We start from the raw sequence: 21,224 nt of genomic DNA, 5'->3' as shown, positions 1-21,224 counted from the left end.
GATTCACTGTAAATTACCAACCTAAACGGAAGCGTCCAGGAATGAAATTGTGATAATAGCACCGGTTTCTTGAATCATGTCATGCAGCGCGAAGCGACGAGAAAAAGGGTGGGTAAGTGGGGAGGGGGAAGTTGCGCAAAAAATTTCCGGGGGAGGGGGGGGGGGGGGTTGAACCCCCCTGGCTACGCTCCTGCCGCCCGATGGTTACGTCTGTGGTTACGTAAGTTTGACGTCAGGAGATTGGAATAAAAACAGATAGGAATGGTGCGCTCAACAGAACATCTACGCAATGATCTACGGGCGAACGTTCTATGCAGATGAGCAAGAAAACTCGTGAACCATCTTTCTTTGATTTGTTTGAGCTGCTTGATCAGCATCACGTAACGAGGTTCAATAGTGCAGGTAATAGGAAAATAATTGTTTCTAGCGGCATCACGGAAAGTTAGGACTTTAAAAAGCCCGCGGCGGCTCCACTTCCAGATAAATGTTTGCCCACTTGAGCATGGCGCTTCCAGCGTTCATATTTTCTCTCCTGCACTCGCATTGAATTTTTCCCGCTTGCCGCTTGCATCGCTTGCATTGCGTGATGTCTAATAACTGACCACTGCACCTTTGTGTCCTTTACGTGTTTCGGATGGCCCCGTTTTTCTTATGTGCGGTTGAGCTAGTATCCTTATACCGAGTAGATGACCGCATTCGATAAAATTTGGTTGCCGCACTGAGAGCCGAATTTTGGTTTAGCACATCCGTGCGTTTAATGTGCGCAGAAATCACCTTAGAGTGTATAAGGTCGTCCGTCCTGTGATAATTACTGCGGTCATGACTTCAATCACAGTTATATTGGTTCTATAATGAACACGAGCGCTAGTTTGAATCATGAAGATTAAGTTTAGAAACGGCGTTGTGATTGGCTGCATTACCGCTGCTCTTGGGTGAGTTTCAGTTCCTACTTGCGACATGCGCACGGAAAGCGCTGTCGTTGTCACGAGCTGCACCGTTTTCTTGCTGAGCCGCTGCATATGGTGTTCCGTTTCCTTGCAGAAGCGGCTATGTCATGCGTCACGACATCGGTTTTATTAACAACTTTTACGGGGAGAAGCCCAAAACTACTTTGAATGAGTCGCCGTACATATACTTCACAGGTATTACTACTCCGGTGACTGCACAAACACTGCTTTAACGCTAAGTTCCTTGCAGAATCTGCTCCTGCGACTGAAGCAGCATCTTCATGGAGTCTGAAGCGCATATTTGGGAAGGAATCTCGTCGGCATTGGCATTTGTTGTCGGAGGCACGATCCAAGGTGCAGAGGATCCGACACGAAGCCGTGAAAGCGCTTGGCAACATGACAGGCTTGAGCGGTATGTCTCCAGAAATCCAGTCAGAACAGCCGGATAATACAGCTGCACTTGAATTTTTTTAGATGGTGATTCCTTTTGTCTTGCACTGACTGCTTGCATAGCGGCGCAGCGGCTGCCTGAGTGAATACGTATTTATGACAAATGTTGCGTGGAGTAGCCCAAAAATCAGTTGCGCAAAATCGCGGCCCCCTCTCCATTTTGTAAGGAGAGGCTCGCCCCCCCCCCCCCCCCCCCCCCCCTCGGCGGGTCAACCTCCCGCCACCTCCGGGTTCGGCTCCCGCCGGCGACAAGTTATCTTTTCGTCCGCTTTCATTTCCCTTTTCTTCATTATTTTGTACATTCCAATTTCAACCACACTTAATTTCCCCAATGCTTTCCAAATTGCTTCATTGTCTGTCGGCTTTATATGTGGTCATGATTAACAAAATCGAGCCCCTTTCCTTCTTCTTTCGTTTATATTATATAAACGAAAGAAGAAGGAAAAGGGCTCGATTTTGTTAATCATATATATATATATATATATATATATATATATATATATATATATATATATATATATAGTAACTGGATTTTTTAATGGGCCAAGCGTATTTAGGAAAATCAGAAGCACAACTTCGCGGTTATCTTAGGTTTATTATTTTCCCAACAGTTTCGGTCGGTGGACCGACCTTTTTCAAGGGACCGACCCTTGAAAAAGGTCGGTCCACCGATCGAAACTGTTGGGAAAATAATAAACCTAAGATAACCGCGAAGTTGTGCTTCTGATTTTCCTATATATATATATATATATATATATATATATATATATATATATATATATATTAGCTTAGGGATTGGATTTTATGAACAACATACAATGTAGTATATAAACTTCTTGTTTGCATTCATTGCTTCCTCAACTTTCTGTAGTGGTGCATATAGTGCATAGTGCCTTATTTTGTGCATAGTGCCTTAAGAGAACTGCAACTGTTCTGAACAAAGGGCAAGTGTAAGGAAGATAACTTGAATGTATATAGCTTCCATGCATATTTCCCTAGCAACTTAACACCTGCATGTTATGCACCATGTTTTGTTAAAGGGACACAAAAGAGAAGCACTAAATCAGTTTAAAGTGGTAGCCTTTTTTTTTTTTTTTTTCATAATGCAATTTTCATTCATTTCGTAGGAAAAGGTTGACTATGAGTGGACAAAAATGGAGGCCAATCTTCTCTGTTCTGAATTTAGCATTGTAACCTCAGTGAAAGTATTTTCTTGTACTTGGGGCAATTTTGGCAGAGCAAAAGTTCTCGGAACTTGCTGGGTTGAGCTCATGGTCCCTTTTTTTTTTTTTTTTGTCTATATGTTCTGCAGCCCCTGGTCGGGACCAAGCAAGAGTGCAGAAGTAATAACTGGATACAATGAACGCCATGTTAAGCATAAGCATATAAGATAACAATACCATAGAAAATCTGCTTGTGATGAATTGCAAATGGTATTACAACATTATTATCCTAGAGTGATTTACCATGAACATGTCATGTTCTGAAGTTGATGTCTGACATTAATGAAAGGTTCAGCTGAAGCAGAGCAAACGGCCACTTCTGGTAGTTTGTTCCTGTAGCCCACTTTGTGGCAGGACACAGAGAATGCAGTGCAGGTCGCCCATCCTGACTGGTAAGCGCTTAACTAGACCCAACTAGGCACTGTCACAACCTCTGATGTCACAGCAAGTTAATGCAGGAATTTCAGGGAATTGTTACCACCCGTCTTTCATTTTGTGTATTTTCTGGCTTACCGAGTCTCTTTCCATGGTAAGAGCGGCTGCTTTGCGGTTGCTGGAATGTAATTTACTGATACGGCTCAAGTTAAGAGTGAGCTTTACCTCCGGCCAACTCTGATTTCTCTATTGTGATACATGTGAAATGCAGAAATGTTTTCATTGGACTACTGCTCAACTGATTTGAATAAAATTGGTTAAATTGAAGAGAGAAGATGAATCCTATCGACTGTAAGAAGCGATTTTTTTTATTTAGGGCCTCAAATATTTTACAAAAATTGCCATGAATTGAAGCACAATGTTTACAAATTTGTCACTCTGCACCAAAAACAGATGTTGCAGCTCTGTGAACAGCATCTGTTCGAGCATGTCAAGTGAAAAAAAATTTGGTATATGAGTGTACAGCTTACGTTAAATTATTATTATGCGTACTAGGGTTTTCTAAAAATCCTACTCACAAATTAGTGGGAAAGCTCAAAGCAGTCAATGTAGAGTGCATCAATTTTGTCTGCTTTAGATGTCTCAGTCTGTGCACTTTACAAAATTGTGGTATCACTTTTTGTTACTGAGTTACTGAGACAGATAGATGGTTTGATGAACTTGATTATTCAGTTTTCTGAAATTTTGGTAGTTTTAACAACTTTTGTAAAAAAATTGACTGAATAAAAAATTTGCTTTGACAGACGTTACATCTTAACTTTTTTTCTTTTAAATGCAACAAACCTCATCCAATTTGTTGCCAAGCAAACGTTTTCTTTCATGTATTTAGATGGGAGCTCCTGAGGTAAAGCTTTCTCTTAACATTCCTCTTTCATGTCCTTTTAATCTGCTAGTTCTTAGTCTAGCAGAAAATGACAGTTTATAGTGATTATGCAAACTACTGAAATGCTCTGTTTATGCAAGGGGAGGAATACATTTTTCTATTGGACAGTTTGACAGTTTAACTTCTCATTCGTTAAGGGAGGAAAGGCTAAAAATGAAGATGTGAGGCTTGACAAGGGTCGCACCATCTCAAGGAAAAGTTCAACAGAAGTGTCTTACAGACACTTGCAACATAAGAATATTTGTGTGTGAAGAAGCTATATAAGGCAAAACCTGAAAGGTTGACTTGAACCAGTTCTTTTTAACCAGTTCCATGCTGCTGAAGGGAAAGAAGAACAAAATAAAAGGAGAGAATGACAATGATGACTATTAGGAGAGAGGAGCTGATGCATAATATACTATAATTACAGTAACAGCAGACACATGTGCAGGTATTATATAAATACTGAGCCTCCTTATCTAAAGACTATTTTTGCCAAAGTCACACACAGAAGTTATAACCCCATGAAACATAAAAGACTTCATTTTTTCCTCTAGATTCGGAGCTTTGCGAGATAGCTCAGGCATGTGATTGTCGAACAAGCGTGGGTCTTGCAAGAACAGCTAGCACAGATCTGCGATGCTTTCTTTCACCTCCTCCAATACCAGAAAATATCATGAAGGTGAGTCATTGGGACTTTTACCTCCAGTGACCTTTTGTAACAGTCACTTAGACTGCAATGGAGTAGGAAAAAAGAGATCGCAGTCAAGCCTGTCTTCAGAAATAGGTGTAAGCATGAATTGCTTCACATTACACCACCAGTATTTTGTGCCACCTTATCTTTTGGTTCGGGGAGGAAATGCTCAAGTGTGGTGCCTTTAAGTGTGACCTTAAAAAATATCAAGGTCATGTTTACAAAGTCTCTCTTATTGCCCGGTGACATGTGTAAGAGAGACAAAAAAAGTCGCTGTTTCGCCTGAAAGGCGAAGCATCAATTGCAATAGCAAATTAGTGGACAGCTATGTGGAATCTCGTTGATACAACTCTGCATAATACGTTTTTTGGGATAATACGTTTCTTTTTCTTTTCTTGTTAATACTATTTGGTTGGATAATACGTTGGATGATATGATTTTCGGATGATACGCTTTATTTTCCAGTTCCCATGAAGATCGTATCATTGAGATTCCACTGTATACGAAGTAAGGATAGTAGTTTTATCGGCCGTATAAACTTGTAAACGTAGGCATACTGACTAAATTAACAAAGCGTGGACAGCGGGGCTAGTTGGTTGTGATTAGCATCATGAAACATTGTTCCAGTGCACAATTAAACACGGGACGAGAACAGAAAGACAACACGAACGCTGGACTTCAACTGAATTTTATTCACGGAAAACAGGGCTTTATGTACACAGGGGGGGGGGGGGGCTGCTAGTGCACTGGACCGCCCAAAGATATTTCCTTGGTCCAGGCCACAATCATCAGAGGCGTCCAAAACCAAATGAAAGCAAAAAATTTCACATCACTCATGTGCAATCTTGCTCATCTCCCGTCCTACCTAGCTGATGCGACACACACGTTTGCACCGAGATAATCAAGTTCTTTTTTACCGAGCGCAACAGAAGGAGCACTGATGCAGTAATATTTTTCATTAGAGATACAAAGAGCTTCAAAATTTTCACGGTTTTTCTGAGTGCTAAATTTGCGCAACACACGTGTTCGTTGGAAAAACGCCTTGCATGCAGACTTAAGCGAGCAACGGCGAATGTGGTCGGCTAAATGACCTGCACCACGTAGTGAAGTAGCATTCCTGCAATGCTATAGCAAGCGTTCATTAAGGCAGCGCCCGGTTTGGCCAGTATAGCATTTCCCACGGGCGAGGGGAATGCTATACACCACACCAACCTCACATTCAACGAGGGCTTTGGTGTGCTTTATTTTGCAGGCTTTCTTCTTCTTGGTCTTTCTCTTCTCGTCCGAGTTTAATTGTGCGCTGGAACGATGTTTCATAATGCTAAATTAACAAGCATGGTGTCACGTGCGCACAAGCCAACATAAATGCATCTCACTCAATGACCGCGAAAACTCGCTGTCAAAACGCTGGAGTGAGTAAGCACAGCAGCAGCAGCAAGCGAATTGACCTTCATGCTGCCGTTCACATCAATACGAACTGAACTGCGAAAACACAGCGCAGGGCGGACTCTGTACCCGCTGCAGATGGCTTTCAAGATACAGCGGCCCCGGTGGGTGCATGCGGCTTTGCCAAAAGCCCTTCAGGCAACCTTTGTGACAATGTTCCTGTCGTTTGGAGCTTTTTCACTTCCTTTAATGCATCATCTTTGCAACACCATTTCCTGCATGAACAACCACTAGGGTTGCAAGCTAGATCAATAAAGCGTTGCTGCAGCTTGCCACCGTCACCTCTTTGTTGCGTGATGTGTTGTTAATTTTGTGCTGCTGAATTACTAAAACTAGTTGCTTGGCATTTGTGTAATTAATTCGACTTCATGTTTAACTTTGAGGCTGTCAGGTTTTAAGTACAACCCTAAAACCTGCCATATTTTCATTTTGTGCTCACAGATAAATAGACAATGCAGCAGTATTTTTGTAGATGTGCGTATGTCTCATGATCTCAGTTAGAAATACTGTTTCAATAATAATAATAATAATAATAATAATAATAATAATAATAATAATAATAATAATAATAATAATAATAATAACAATGATAATAATAATAATAACAATAATAAAATTTTAAATCCCGATGCTGCATGCTGGATATGAGCAACACTGTAGCGGGGAGCTCAAAATTTATTTTTATGACCACTTTTGGTTCATTGGGTTTGGTTAACGCACCCTGAAATTTTAGTATGTGGGAGTTTTCGACTCCACCCCATTAGGACGAGTTGCCATGAATTGAGAGAGGAGTGGCTGATTCACAGATAGCAGCAGAGGTGATGACGTGAAGTTTGCGTCATCGCCTCAGTTTTGGTGCGGGTGATTCAAAATGAGGAGCACCAGCAGGACGTTCGGTGGCAGTTTCATACATAACTAAGTCGTATATTGGCACCCAGAAAACTATGATAGACTTTAGTCAGGTAAGCTATCAAATCAACTGAACTTATTTTTTTCCTTTAGTGTCCCTTTAACCAACATGTAAACTATATCTAGTTTGTCACTCATATTTAAATAGGATGGTGCTAAGCGCAAGGACATACGTAGGCAAACAGTATGTCCACATCTTTAGTACTACCCTGTTCTAAAACTTAGCTAACATTCATAGCTACTCCATAAATGTCCCATCTTCCTATCCTCAATACAAGGAGTAATAACACCATTTTTATTTTGCAGGGTAGCCTTCAGGATGGCTTGAGAAGTGTTCTTTCAAAACTGCCAGAAGCAGCAACTGAGTCTTGTATCAGCTTCTTCACCACAAATGCCCTCCAGACAAAGTTGCAGTACTTTGATGCCCATCATGTAAGCTGTCCTAAGATTTGAAAGTAACACTTTTCAGTAATCTTGCAGAATACTTACTGTTACTCCTAGTCAGCATGTGAATTTGTGCTGCCATGTATTGATGGTTGGCATGTGGCCAATATGTTTTATGTAACACAAGTGCAGGAAACTTGAATGTGCTCTTTGAAGTGTCATTATGAAAAAAGAAAAGCAGACTCCTGATGTCCTTGCAGGAAGCATATATTTTAATTCTGATTTTGTTTCAAGATGTTCAAAGCTAGATTGGCATCAATCATGTAAACAGAAAAAAGAACCCCTAAACATGCATCATGGTTGCATGCATGTTTATAGCTGTGGCCAGGGTGGCTTTTAGCTCTTTGCATTGCATGTGTGTGTCTACATGAACAACTTTTCTGCCATACATCGGAGTCTATATTTTCAGGTATCTGACTTTTTTAGGCATTTGTGACTTGTACATTGACTTCACAGGTAAATCGCTGAAACGAAGCTCCAGAGCCAAATCGATCCTGTCTTTATTGCCTTTTCTTTTTCTGTTGGTGTATGGCAGAGATTATTGAATGTGTTTTGAACTTGGTGCTCATGCCCATATTGACAGGCTACATTGTTGGTTGAGCTGGTGATGAAATTTAGCTGTGGTGTGAAACGACCAAGAAAAAGCTTTAAGGCAGCTGTAATCTGTTTTTATTTCATTTTTTAGCACAACACTGCAACAATGCGTAGAGTTGTTGCAGTTATTATATGGCTTCCTGACCATGCAAGGCTTACAAGGAATCAACAAGAGAGAGAGAAAGTAGTGTGCACACAGCACTCAATCATACTGGTTCATCGGTAGCATGGAGAGCGTAGTTTGTTGTTGTAGCATGTATTGTACAAAAATTCAGAAGCCAGTTTTGTCATGAAATTTGGCAGTGAGCACATGACTGAGACTGAGGAAAGAAAAAGATTAGGCTGTGTGCTTGTGTGCCACCTTGGTAATTTTTCCTGTTTGTGCACCATTCCTCTTTGTGGTTGTAGCACCAACAAAATTTACCATCTTGCCTGACAGAAAACCTTTTGCAATTGCATTTAAATTGACTTTGAGAGGTTAGGCGATTTAAATAATGATTCTGTGTTTATATATATTGTGAGTGACTGCATTCACTTAATACTTTTATTTTGTAGTGATAGTTTGATGGAAACGTAATAATTTTCTGATCTCTCAATAGCATTTTCATGGCAAGTATTTATCATACTGTATCATTCTTATTATGTGCATAAATTTAGAGCAGCCCATTAAGCTGAAAAATAATGTGTCAGTACTGTGAGGATGTGACTACAGTCAAGTAACCTCAGTGTTTTTCTTAAGCTGAAGCTGTGTGCTGTGTTGTTATAGTATGTACAGTGGTGAACTAAATGACTTGACATTTTGCATTTTGGTTCTTCTCAGCTAAACTGCTTAGAAAATTTGCACTGAGTTATACCAGACCACTATTTTCAAACAATAGCCTCTTTAACACTCTCTGCAACGTTAATCACACCACGTGGCCCAAGCATCGTAAGCACGACTTGTGTATTCCAAGAATGTATGACAAGGAAACCTCATAGATCAATCGGTACTCCAAAAATACACGTTTGCTGGTGAGAGGAAGTTCAACAATAATTGGAGATGGTAGCAGAGCGAAAGGTTTGGCAAGCTATTGCAGGTTTAACATATGTTCAGGGGTGATAGGAGTCAAATAGAGAAAAAGAACAAAAATGACGCATGTGCACACACACACACACACAAACGAGTCAATGTAGGCAGCAGTAAGCACCACGAAATGAACAAAGTGGAAGAAGCTGTATGAGAACGGCATTAAACAAAATTTTTTCCATCTTTGTTCCCCAGGCAGCAATACTTCACGTGCTGTTCGACAATATCGAAACAAAAACACTAACTTATAGCTTAGAAACGTACTAGGCAAATAATTTCTCACAGAAAACCCCAATATCAGATTTTTTTTTCATTACTGTGTGTAAGAGCTGAGCTTGCACTTGTTATGTATAGCTAGTCCTAAACTTGCATTTTTAACTTGTTGGTGCCTATTGTGTTTCTGCACGTCTATGTGGTTACTTGCACCTCTAGATTTTTATTTCACATTTCTTTTATAAATCTGCAACTCGCTTAAGATTTTAAAGACTCCATCTTTTGTTTATGGTGTACACAATAAATTGTAGCTGTGATTTCAGTATTATTTCCCTTTTTTTCACTGCTGATAAAACGTACTTTGTGTTGCTCACATCACTTGTTGTCATGGGTGCTTCACTCTTCGATTTTCAGTTCTTGTGTAGTACAATCAGGTAGAATTGGTTTCAAGGATTTTGTATGCTCAGGAAAAGGACGACACCCTACGGTGGAGGCGGCCAGCAGTGGGTGAGGCAGAACTGCTGTGCCTGCAGGCCCTGTTAAGCCACACAGCCCTGCCTGAACACCGGCGAGTCCTGGTTGAAGAGCTTGGCGTGCTACCGCTGCTGCAGCGAGTACTTCACGAACATGTGCACGACTTGACTTTGCACAGCCTGGTGGCTCAAATGATTGCCAATCTGGCCCTTGACTCATCACTACATGAGCATATTTTTCGTGCCGGTGAGGAGCTGCTGGCTGCTAAAGCTTTTGCCATGTAGTACAAGGCAGAAATAATTTTGTGTCGTGCAGGCAGTCTCAGTAGTTATAAAATGCCATTTAAACATTTGAAGTTAGATTTGCCAACCCTCTCTTATAGTAAGTCAGATGACGGGTTGATGGGGGGAGACTGTCATTTTCCACTTCCAATACTCTATTCTTCAATCCTTTCATGGTCATTGAATTTGTCACAATTCAGGCTGAAGTTCAACTTGACTTTAATCTCCTCATGCACTTGATGATATCTTTTGACAAGATATTCAGGATAGTGAACTCTATTTCACTTGAAATTTAACTACACTGACAGCAAAAAAGGACATTCACTGAAAAGTTGAAGAGTCTGTAGTGAAGTACTACAAGCCACATATTGTTCAATATGCTTGTGGCAGAGCTGCGCTTGTGAGGGAAGATCTGACTCCGAGACTTACCAGGCCTAAATAGAAGACAAATATTTGTCCGGACAGTGTCAGGTTGCGACTTTGAAATTTTTTTCAGAAATTTGGGGCGGTCCTGCTGAGCCTGGGATGGTTGGCAACCATAGATGAGATCAGTTAGTGGTAATGGCTAGCTGTGAATGCCATTCCATCAAACCATTTGATTATTAATTGACTGACTGCAGGAACTATAGCTGCAGGTCTTGGTGAGTGCACAACCTATCGCAAAAAAAGTAAAGGCCAATCAGCCGTTGCTAGCAGTAGGTGGCTGGCATTTACCGTTTTGCTATAGGGTGTACAGGGTTGGCCACTTTTAGGGGAAACACCTCATTAGTATTCAAGAGCTCATAGCAGCTGATGTTTACCAAAAAAATTTAGAAAACTATTTCATTTATTGACATCGTTATTGTGCGTCATATCAGGCACATTTCCTCCGTGAACTATAAACATTGAAGATGATCTCGGCTTGATTACTGATGACGCATTTCCCCTAAAAGTGGATGACCCTGTACATGGAGAAGGTCAACAGAGAATTAGTTTTCAATGTCCATTAAGACGGGTTATGTGGCTCTAGTGCTGTATTGCTACCTGCATAATTTCTTTCTTCAAACATAAATGTTGTCAATCAGCATGGTCATTTCAGGCAGGGCAATATAATGGCAAGACACATTGTTGCCTGCTGCGATAGAGGGCTTCAGTGTGAGCTAGGAAGCCCAGATTGCTGTAGATAGTTTGAGCATGTTAACAAGGAAAGTTCTTGTCTAAAGGTCTTGTTTGTACAATATGCACTGCATCATTCTGGCAGGTTTTCTCAGCACTAAGTAGAATGCCTGACTTGAGCTATTTATTGCATGAGTGCCTAGTGCCTAGTTTAAACATGTCTTGGTTGGCAGTGCTTGGCTGCTGCCGTAGAATGGCTAAACCATCACAAGCATGGGTGTGTGGCTGAACTTGCACGATCCTCTGGAGCTTCACCTGCTAGTGCACAAAAAAAAGAAAAAAAAAACTAAACAAATCTATTTTGTTGTAGTGGCATTGTGCCAATCCCAGCCTTCTGATTGAAACTTTTTAAACAAATTTTCTTATGGTTACTTATGTGCTGACTGATTAAATCATTTTTAAAGTGACTGTACAAACAAATAAGAACAGTGGTAAAAAAATTACAGATAAACTATGTCATTCAATTTATAACAACCAACTGGCATTTGTGCTTTGACAATTAGATACAGCCATCACATTACTTGTCTTCCCATTTGGTTCACAGATTGAAAGTCCAGCTGTCATTTCCAGAAAATAATAAAAAGTATGGCATGTTTTTAGTTTTGCTTTATTCAGGAAAAGAAAGAGCGCACTAAAATACCGAGCAATTCTTATGTAATAGCTGCTCAACATTAAAAAAATCATAATCCATAAAATGTAAGGGTCAGTTTCAGTTTATTATCTATACAAGATACATAGTTGGTTATTAGTAGCATACAGGCGAGGGTCCCAAAGTCAAACGACCGCAGCAGAAACGACTGCAGTAGAATTCACATTGCTGTTATTATTTTTGCAGTGAAGTGAACAGCTTTCTTTTCTTTTCCTTTTTTTTCTTCCATTCTTGTTTGTTTATTTTTATATTATAACAATATTGTTCCTTGGCCTAAAATATGCAACATATGTTTTTTCAGCTATCGTGACATGCTTGACTGGCTGTACGTGAAAACAGCTTTTATATTATCAAACTGGCACTTGCTTTAATTGTGATTGCCGTAACCTTTGTGCATGCTGAGTTTGATAAAAGGAAAGGAAATTACTGAAGGCCAGTGGCCATTCTTTGAAATCAAGTTGGAAAGAAATGTAGAGCTAATCTCTTCATTGCCCATACAAGGTACAGAGAAAGGTATTTATTCACCAAGGCCCCCAAAGCCATAGCTGATTGCAATGGTTTTTGAGAAGCTGTTGCCTTTGGTTTCTGGTGGAACCTAACCTTGCTTCCTTTTCTAGGTTGGGTTGGTATATTGGCACGCTGGTTACGCTCTTCCGAAGTGTTGCTATCATTTCCTGCTGGCCGTGCTCTGGCCAACATGGACAAAGATTCACTGTTGCCCATGGAATATGAAGGTGGCATCTATCTTTTACATCCTCAATACAGAATCAGGTATTTGCTAGTTGCATTTTCCTGTGGCGCTTTGCGCATTCTTTGTTGTTCTGCATTTTGTGTGTCTGCTTGAACGTTATTTGTCAAAGAAGCAGTAAATTTTACAGACATCAAAATCTAAATTAATTATGTAATTGGCTTTAGGGCATGTTTGAAAACTTTATGAAGTTGCTGAAATAGTACTTCATGCTTCCAGTCATCATTCACAGTAGTATATAATACAAGTTGGCATAAATCATGCCACGTAAGGTAGTCCAAGTGTTTCTACATGGTGTATCAAGTTCTTCTTGGAAAACCCTGAACTCTTGACTTTGTCTGAGGTGCCTGCTTTCTTTGACTCTGCAGGGAGCCCTCTGTGTCAGCAGATATAATTTTTGTGCATGGTCTGCTTGGTAGTGTGTTCAAGACATGGAGGCAACACGACAGCCAAGATTTGGGCAAGTTGACTAAGTTGGAAAGCCTGCTGGAGCCAACTGTGTCAGCAGTTCGAAGCAGTGCCTGTAAGATAACAGTAGACCACACTTCCCCTCGAGCACTTGCAATGCATGAGAGGTACACCAAGTGCTGGCCAAAGGTAGTGTACACTTGTTGCTTTCTCATTCCAGTGGTGTGTTTAATGGCTGGGAAATCGAAGCACCTGTGGTACATCTAGGGAGTGACTTCCTCTGGGGAGTGACATTGTACTATGTTGCACTTTTCATGGGCGACCTACAACTTTAAAGAAGCACTAAAGAGCAGCTCCAAGTCAATTTAGGTTTTCCTTCACAGCTCTTGTTCCATTGTTTGGCAGTAAAGGTTGGTTAGTAGCAGAGAGAATGAACCCAGTTTTCCCTTTTTCCCTTCACACACATACCGCAGTGCTGGTGTGTTACATCACAGATTTAAAGGAATGTTTCCTTGCCTGTGCCATTATTGTGCAGTGAAGTTGAGTCTTTAATCCCTCTAGATTGCAATGTAGTCCTTATTTTTTTAAATAAACTATTAATTCTAAGGAGATGCTATCAAATTCCATGACATCACCGTGGCTAGCAAGGAAACTTTCAGGTGGTGTTGCCATGTACACCCACCAGTGACTCAGTTGCTATGGCATTCTGCTGCTCAGCACGAGGTAGCATGTTCAATTCCTGGCCGTGGTGGCTGCATTTAAATGGGGGCAAAAGGAAGAAATGCTTGTGTTCTTAAATTTAGGTGCACATTAAAGCATCTCATGTAGTCAAAATTAACTGAGAGCCGTCCACTATTGCGTCCCTCATAATCCACTGTGCAGTTGCGGGACATTAAACCCCCCTTTAAAAAAAAATAATCTTGACACACAGAAAGACTGATGTTTTTGGTGTCATAGAACTGTAATCTACTATTCTAACTGACCTTATAGTATTCCTTTTCACTGTCCCATTAAACAAAACTTTGCTTGTGACCATGAGTGAATGCAAGAAATTGCACATAAGGAAGTGCAGTACACTTGAATTTCTTCTTGGTACCTTGCTAGAAAAGGCTTTGTGTAGTGTTTGTTTCATGCTCTCTAAAATGGGGGTATGCACAGTTATGCTTCGTTGGCCTTTACTGTGTCGTCTCATTTGGTGTCTTGCGCTTCTTTCTTTAATTGTGTCATGCTTGCATGCAGAGCTGGCTGGCTGAGGACATGCCAAACACAAGGATATTGGCTCTAGACTATGACACTTACTTGAGTCAGTGGTCACCTAACTGCCCGCTTGAACCTAAAAAGTGAGTTTGAACTGGCACCATTCAACTCCCGTGGAAACAAGATCTACCAGAGGTAATTGTCTTGCACTTTGATAGGCGGACACTTTTTTCAAGAGCGACTGACATGCTGACAAAGCTTCACCAAGCTGGTGTGGGAGAGAGGCCCATTATTTGGATCACACATTCAATGGGAGGTAAGCAACATAGGTTGGCTGCTGATTTTTGTGCTATAACAGCTGTGTGCACTCAAGGCAATTATTTTTTTACATTAGATTCAAAACACATTTTGTAAGTCAGTGAAAAGGTGTGTCTAGAAATGGTTTCTTTGTTTTTTCCCCCCTAGTTAACACATCTCTGCAGTGCTTTGCTTTGCTATTTAACAAACACAGTAAGAGTTATTAACACTACCTAGGTTATTATTGCTTCTGGTAATGGTGTTAAAATTTCCCTTTCACCACTGTGCAACATTGTTTGAATAATGACTGCCACTTTTATTTTCAGTACATACAGTCGAACCCGGATATCGAATCTGAAGGGGATCACAAAATAGATCGATATATTGGTAATTCGATATATAAAATAAACATTTTATACAGAAATTTTCAAAGGGGTTTTACAGCTGTTCCATATAGTACACAATAATTCGTTATATGTGGGTTCGATATATTCGGGTTCAACTGTAATAGCACAACGCCAATAGAACATATGGTTTCGTCACACTATGTGATAGTACTTGCCCTATACTGTGGTATTAAAGCAAAGTTTTTTTTTGCCTCTTCCTTCGACTTTTCCACTGCTGCTGCTACCTTGCCCGCCGCATCGGGCGGTGGTTTGGGAGCTCATGGCAGGGGTGTGGGATATGAGATAGGCGACGACAACGACATTTCAGTAGCAACGACAGTTTACTATATATCTATAGGCGAGAGTAACAACAGTTCAGGGAGGAGGTAGGGATAATGTTAGAGAGGGAGTAGAGAGAGAGGAGGCAGGAATGGGTACAACCAGATCCCGTACCCACGCAGTCAGGAAACGGGTGCTAACCTTACCCCTCTGCGCTCGTGACAGTTCATCTAACATGACATGGGTGAAAGAAAATGCATCATCAGAAAGTATTGCCCATTTGGGCTCTCTTCAGTAAAGGAATGTGTGAATGAATGACACGTCTCTCTGTGTTCTGTGTACTACATGGACAAACACAAGTGGTGCAGGCAAGGTAACATTTAACATCACATCACGACTGTTGTATGCTATCAACATCGCCACCAAATACCGTCAATTAACGCAAACATTACAGGAAGCTTTGCTCATATCGATTCCAACAGTGCATGGGATTTGCATATTTTTTAGCTTCTGTTTTCTTATCTTTTTTTTTTTTCTCGCTTTCAAATGAAAGAGAACCAGAATGAAAACGAACATACCGCAGTATAGGGGAAGCATCATCGCGCAGTGCTGTCAAACCGGATGTGCGTGCCTGTCAATGGCAATTACAGGACCGCGCACACTATACCTTCAGTTATACTTCAGCCATGTGCTCCGCTGTTCACATTTCATTTGACGCCAATAGTACGTACATAGCAAGTGCCAGTGCAAAAATATGGATTGGCTTATATAAGACCTTATGCAAGAGTTGCTGCCACCTATTGGAAACTTTTATACAATGCACAATGTTGAAGGAGAGCTGCTTGAGAGCAGCCAGCTGCAGCATCATGTCCCCATGCATTAATGGCTTTAAATCCACTCAGCATGTTCTGTTGCAAAGCAAATTAATAGAAACTCTTATTTCTCATCCCTTAAAGCTACCAAGGGGCGACAAACATTGCATCAGGTGATAACTATTTACGTTTTGTTATCGTTGACTTTATCAGAGTATAATTTTACAGAGGAAACATACAAGATTGTGGTTCTCAATTTGCTCTTTTGATGCCCAGAAACATTCTTGCAGGCCTTGTATACTTATGAATTGGGTATTGTTCAGAAGTGCAAAACTCACTTTTCAGATTCTTGCTCAGTGCCTTACTGCCAGCCTTTCTCCTTCTCTTATGTATTTTACATACACAGATACCATGCCACCAGAATGCATATATATTGGCACACACAAAATTTACTTTAGCGTCATGTACCAACTAGCCCAACAGCAAACTCTCCCTAAGTTTTCTTCAGGAGTGTAGCCAACCACTCACTCTACTGTATTTTTTGTTTAACCAAAATAGCCTTCGTGACACCGCTTGACTGCCATTGTCCACAAACCCGTAGTTGCTGTGTTGCTGGCAAATGAGGTTACCCAATCCTTTATGCAACATACATATGAACAGAAAGTGCTTTGAGAAATGAGCAGAACACATTCTGTCTTCCATTAGCCATATCAAACAGCTCTGAGATTGCAAACATTAATTTTTATCTTGTCATGTGAGACAGAATAAGCCTCCTGGCAAATGGCAAGTTCTTATATGCTTAGGAATGAGTTTTTAACAGTAATATTGTGTTAGAACAGTGTAACAAAAAATACACTGTACAGTATAATAACTAAATATTTCATCTACTGTTATTAACAAACAAACAAACAAACCAAGGAAAACCGTTAACAAACAGAAAGGCCATCATAAAGTACATATGTATGCACTAGTGTAGCCTACAAAAGGGTATTTCCCTCCACTTATTCCAGGCTTGAAATTATGTATCATGGGAACCTGGGATAGCACCAGATTTTCAAACATTAACAAGAATGTATGGCAGGAATGAACCCATAATGTAAATGTTCTTTCAGTCTACAAATTTGTGCTGAAAGTTCAGAATTAGTTTATCACTTTTGTTTATTACACTGTATATTTCTGCTGTGTAGAAACATGTTAATTGGAACAGTAATGCATTTCGCTGTGCATTTGGTGCCTGTATTGCTTGAAACTAGTGCTAGGCAAATAGTTTATTTGCCGCGACATCACTCTATAGGTGACAGCACCACCGACAGATTAATTTTGTGTATAGGTGGTTGCTGCACACGGCGGCACTTTGCCGTGAGCGATTTGGGCTGATTATCTGCTAATAAAATGTGCTGACTACAGTGAACTGATAATATATTACCCACCCCCAATGGCACTTTTTTGCACGAGACATGCAGGACGCTTGCATTACACGTGAGAAAGTGCCAACTGTCATTCAATGGAGGACTGGCACTCAGCCACACCGTCTGTGTTTCGGCACTTCCTTGGTGCTTTTTCTAGCTTGCGTTCCACCTCCTAGCAAGTTACATCACTGTGAATGACAACTGCGTTAGCAGAATCACTGTGTTGCTTTGCGTGTACTTATTTTTATTGCAGTAACAATAAAAACGTAGCAGTTTAAGCACAAACCTGTGTTTGCATGGTTATGCGCACAACACTGATGCAAAAAGTTCAAGTTATTATACGAGCCAAAATTATTATGTTGTTTTCTTTATTTAAGCAAATAATGGCCGCTACCTTCCATCAAGCTAATAACGCCACACTAACGGGTAAATTATTATAGCCACCGGTAACTCAGTGTCATGACGTCCTGCATCTGGCGACTGCCATGTAATGCATGATTCGCATGTACTACACAATTTTCACTTTCCTTCTGTAGGATATAATTAAAGTGCCATAATTCGCTTGCAAGGCTAGATGGTTTCTCCATAGCGGGACCAGAACAATGTAATAGGACACCTCAGGCATGGCTAAGGCTGGTTACGTAACCATGTGGAAGTCATACTTAAGGTCAACTGTATGCTGTGGTATGATATTGAGTGCTCAAGATTCTTTTTTTTTTTTTCTACTGCTCAGTGATCTTCACACCATTTCATTCATGTTTTGTAGTATCACAAAGATTGCACAATGATCAACACATCGTGACAATGAGAGAGCACTGCATTCATATCTTGAGATGACTTAATTTGTTTAAAACAATGCCAAATGCTTTTTGCGATGTGCTTGAAGCACAAAGCAGCAACAAAAATTATATTATTGTGGTGAATGGAGGGTGCATGATCACATGTCGCGCACTTGACATTTTATTACACCGTAAGACCAAATGCTTTTGTGCATCGGCGAAAAAATTCATACTAACATTTAACACTGCGCATCAACCGTGAAGCTAACAACCTTTAGAGGGTACGCACATCGCATGCACACATGTAAACACGTGGTGACTAGCAAAAGACACAAGGCAGCATCCACCCTATACATGGCTTTGCCAGTGTCCACCATGTGGCAACTCCGTTTGATCTCACAGCCAATAGCAAATGTCATGCTTTGAGTACTGGCTGACTCAGTTCTGCAGTTACGACATGCTCCCAAAAATTAGGACGGGAACAAACAGCACTTGGACAGGATGAAGTGAGTACGATGGACAAGGCGCTGAACTAACCAGCACTGGTTTATTGCAGGGAAGGCAATATACACAATACACAGGCTCAGTGCAGAAGGCCAGAAAAAAAGAAAAAACATGGTTTCTGTGCCGGGAAGGGAATGAAATCATCACATCACGCACATCATCATATCAGGCTCTCACGCCTTCTGCGCTGAGCCTGTTTATTGTATATTATTGCATTCCCTGCAAAAACCAGTGGTTGTTAGTTCATCACCTTGTTTATCGTACTCACTTCGTCCCGTCCAAGTGCTGTTTGTTCCCGTCCTAATGATGTACCAACCAGCCCAGACCAGCACACTCCCAAAAGTTAATTTAAAAGTTATCGTTATCATATCATATTGTTATCGTAAGGTTATCATATAGGCAATTATAGCTCAAATTTAGAAGTCCACCGCCGCTATAAATCTTAGTCAGCAAATGTTATCATTTTGTCTCAAATCCCCTATCTTTAGTAAAATAATCAGACACACTCATCACTGAAACACCTGGTATATCACTATGAAGCCAACAGATAATGGAGCCAAGCAAAGCATGGGAGAAATTATTTGTTGTTTTAATTGAAATGTAGAAATTTATGAAGCCAAGCAAAGCATGGGAGAAATTATTTGTTGTTTTAATTGAAATGTAGAAATGATAAGACAAGGGAAATGAAAATGGACGAAAAAACAACTTGCCACCGTGGGGAGCCAAACTTACATCATCCACATTATATGTGCGATATTCTACCAATTGAGCTACGGTGATGGCTGTTCCCACATCGATTCTTCGAGGGCTGTTCCCACATTCCCACATCCACACTAACAAGAATCGGGTCCCTTAGTTCCCCTTCTTCTCATTCAACTGGTATAACATTGTCTGGCAATGAATACGCATTTTTACCTGAGCCATCACATTGCTGTGGCAAAGCTCGAAGTATCAGTACATGCCTGAAACTTTTCTCTCTTTAAATTGTATGTGCTGCATCTTTGCTAGAAACAGTCAGTTCTGTTGCCACATGATCTCCGTGATGAAAGCTAAAATCAATCTCATTAGTTATGATGATGATGATGATGATGATGATAGATGATTTTTAGTGCCGCCTCCTTTGAAATGGGGTAGAAACAAATACTCACCTGGCCTGTGTGAGCTAATCAGGTTTTACTATATATATCTATTGCAATCTAGCATTTTCCCAATGTCTACTTTATCTTGTAAAGTTATGTATGCCTGTAACAACCTCATCCCCATCTATTGCTTTTTTTAACTCCAACACTCCCACTGTCCCTTGCTTATCTCAACAGGCGACCAGTTAATGCTCCCTTCCACTTGAACCCCTGCCCTTCTGGAAGGTGGACTTTCCACATGGTTCTGGCTGTTTGAATATCTTGGCATTCTAATATAATGCACTCAATTTGTCTCCATATTTTTTTCTGCAGCAGACACATGCCTCACCTTGTCACGAAAATTTGCTCTTTGTTTTTGTCCTGCAGCTAGCGAGCTTGGGCCTAAAAAAGCTAGGCACTGCCCTTTGTGTTATCATACAAATTTTCTTTCCCGATTCCTTGCTTGCCATCTTGGTAATATTCCATCGACATTTTTGACACAACATTGGGCAGCAACATTCTCTAGCGCTCAGTTAAGCACATTAAAGGCTCATTTCCTGCTTTCATGAAACTGCAGTGGCAATGGCCTGTTTTTTGCCACGAGTACAGAAGTGTTCTTAAAGTTTGCTACAGCACTACAGTGCATGGTATGCTTCTGCTATTTCAAGAAAGCTACCAACTTCATTCCTTTTGCAGGTCTTTTGGTAAAAGAAATGCTGGCAATTGCTAGTGAGTCTCCGAAGTACAAAGGGATTGTGAGGAACACCTCAGGGGTTGTGTTTTATGCTGTGCCACATCGTGGTGCTGACCTGGGTGACTTCACGAACAGCTTCAAGCTTCTTCTCCTGCCTTCTGTGGAAGTGCAGGAGCTTGAGAAAGGTGAACATGCTTCATATGAAATTTTACTAGGGTCATTTAAATAGTGAAACTTTTATATGCAATACGAATATAAAATATTTTTCCATTTCTAAGCAAACTGAAATATATAAAGTTTATGTCGAGTCCCTTTGGTTAAAAAGTAAGGCTTATGTAGTTACATTATTTGATATGTGCATGAAATTATGTTCACAATTTTATGTTCAGTCAACAAAGGAGGTTCTAAATGATAAACAACTCTTTCAATTATCGGTTGTACCATGACAATAACAGTAATGAAACAATAGAACAGCATGTCACTACGTGTACAAAAGTTTGGTGACCAAAGGTGCCGCGATTTTCAATTTTTGTTTCGCAGCCTGGGCATTCTGGCTGAAATCAAGAGCGCACGCATACGCGCGCGTGTTTGACCAATACAATGTATTAAACCAATTCCACGCCGGAGCTGCGCCTTGAATATATTTCAAATTTTTTCTGGTGCCGTGGTCTCCAAACTTTTGATCGCGACTGTACGTAGAATGTTGTACTTGTTGAAAGAGTCAAGTGTGATAATACCACACCGCACATCG

The 21,224-nt window shown here is 40.6% G+C and overlaps 1 protein-coding gene across 1 annotated transcript in view; it reads left to right on the top strand.

Annotated features, from left to right (window-relative positions):
• The first annotated feature begins 553 nt into the window (after nucleotides 1-553).
• The window catches only part of LOC119458288 (protein SERAC1), a 29,397-nt gene continuing 8,726 nt past the window's right edge, over nucleotides 554-21,224 (top strand). Inside the window, exons 1-11 of the mRNA XM_037720126.2 lie at nucleotides 554-932; nucleotides 1,042-1,142; nucleotides 1,198-1,359; nucleotides 4,475-4,599; nucleotides 7,273-7,398; nucleotides 9,751-10,003; nucleotides 12,460-12,613; nucleotides 12,959-13,187; nucleotides 14,238-14,338; nucleotides 14,414-14,511; nucleotides 20,476-20,658. Coding sequence (XP_037576054.1) covers nucleotides 877-932; nucleotides 1,042-1,142; nucleotides 1,198-1,359; nucleotides 4,475-4,599; nucleotides 7,273-7,398; nucleotides 9,751-10,003; nucleotides 12,460-12,613; nucleotides 12,959-13,187; nucleotides 14,238-14,338; nucleotides 14,414-14,511; nucleotides 20,476-20,658 — 1,588 coding nt within the window. The 5' untranslated portion in view covers nucleotides 554-876. The remainder of the gene's footprint in view (nucleotides 933-1,041; nucleotides 1,143-1,197; nucleotides 1,360-4,474; nucleotides 4,600-7,272; nucleotides 7,399-9,750; nucleotides 10,004-12,459; nucleotides 12,614-12,958; nucleotides 13,188-14,237; nucleotides 14,339-14,413; nucleotides 14,512-20,475; nucleotides 20,659-21,224) is intronic.

The sequence above is a fragment of the Dermacentor silvarum genome, chromosome 1, assembly GCF_013339745.2.
Source record: "Dermacentor silvarum isolate Dsil-2018 chromosome 1, BIME_Dsil_1.4, whole genome shotgun sequence".
NCBI classification, from domain to species: Eukaryota; Metazoa; Arthropoda; class Arachnida; order Ixodida; family Ixodidae; genus Dermacentor; species Dermacentor silvarum.
Note: the sequence above shows the minus strand (reverse complement) of the source record. Positions and strands in the feature narration are given on the sequence as shown.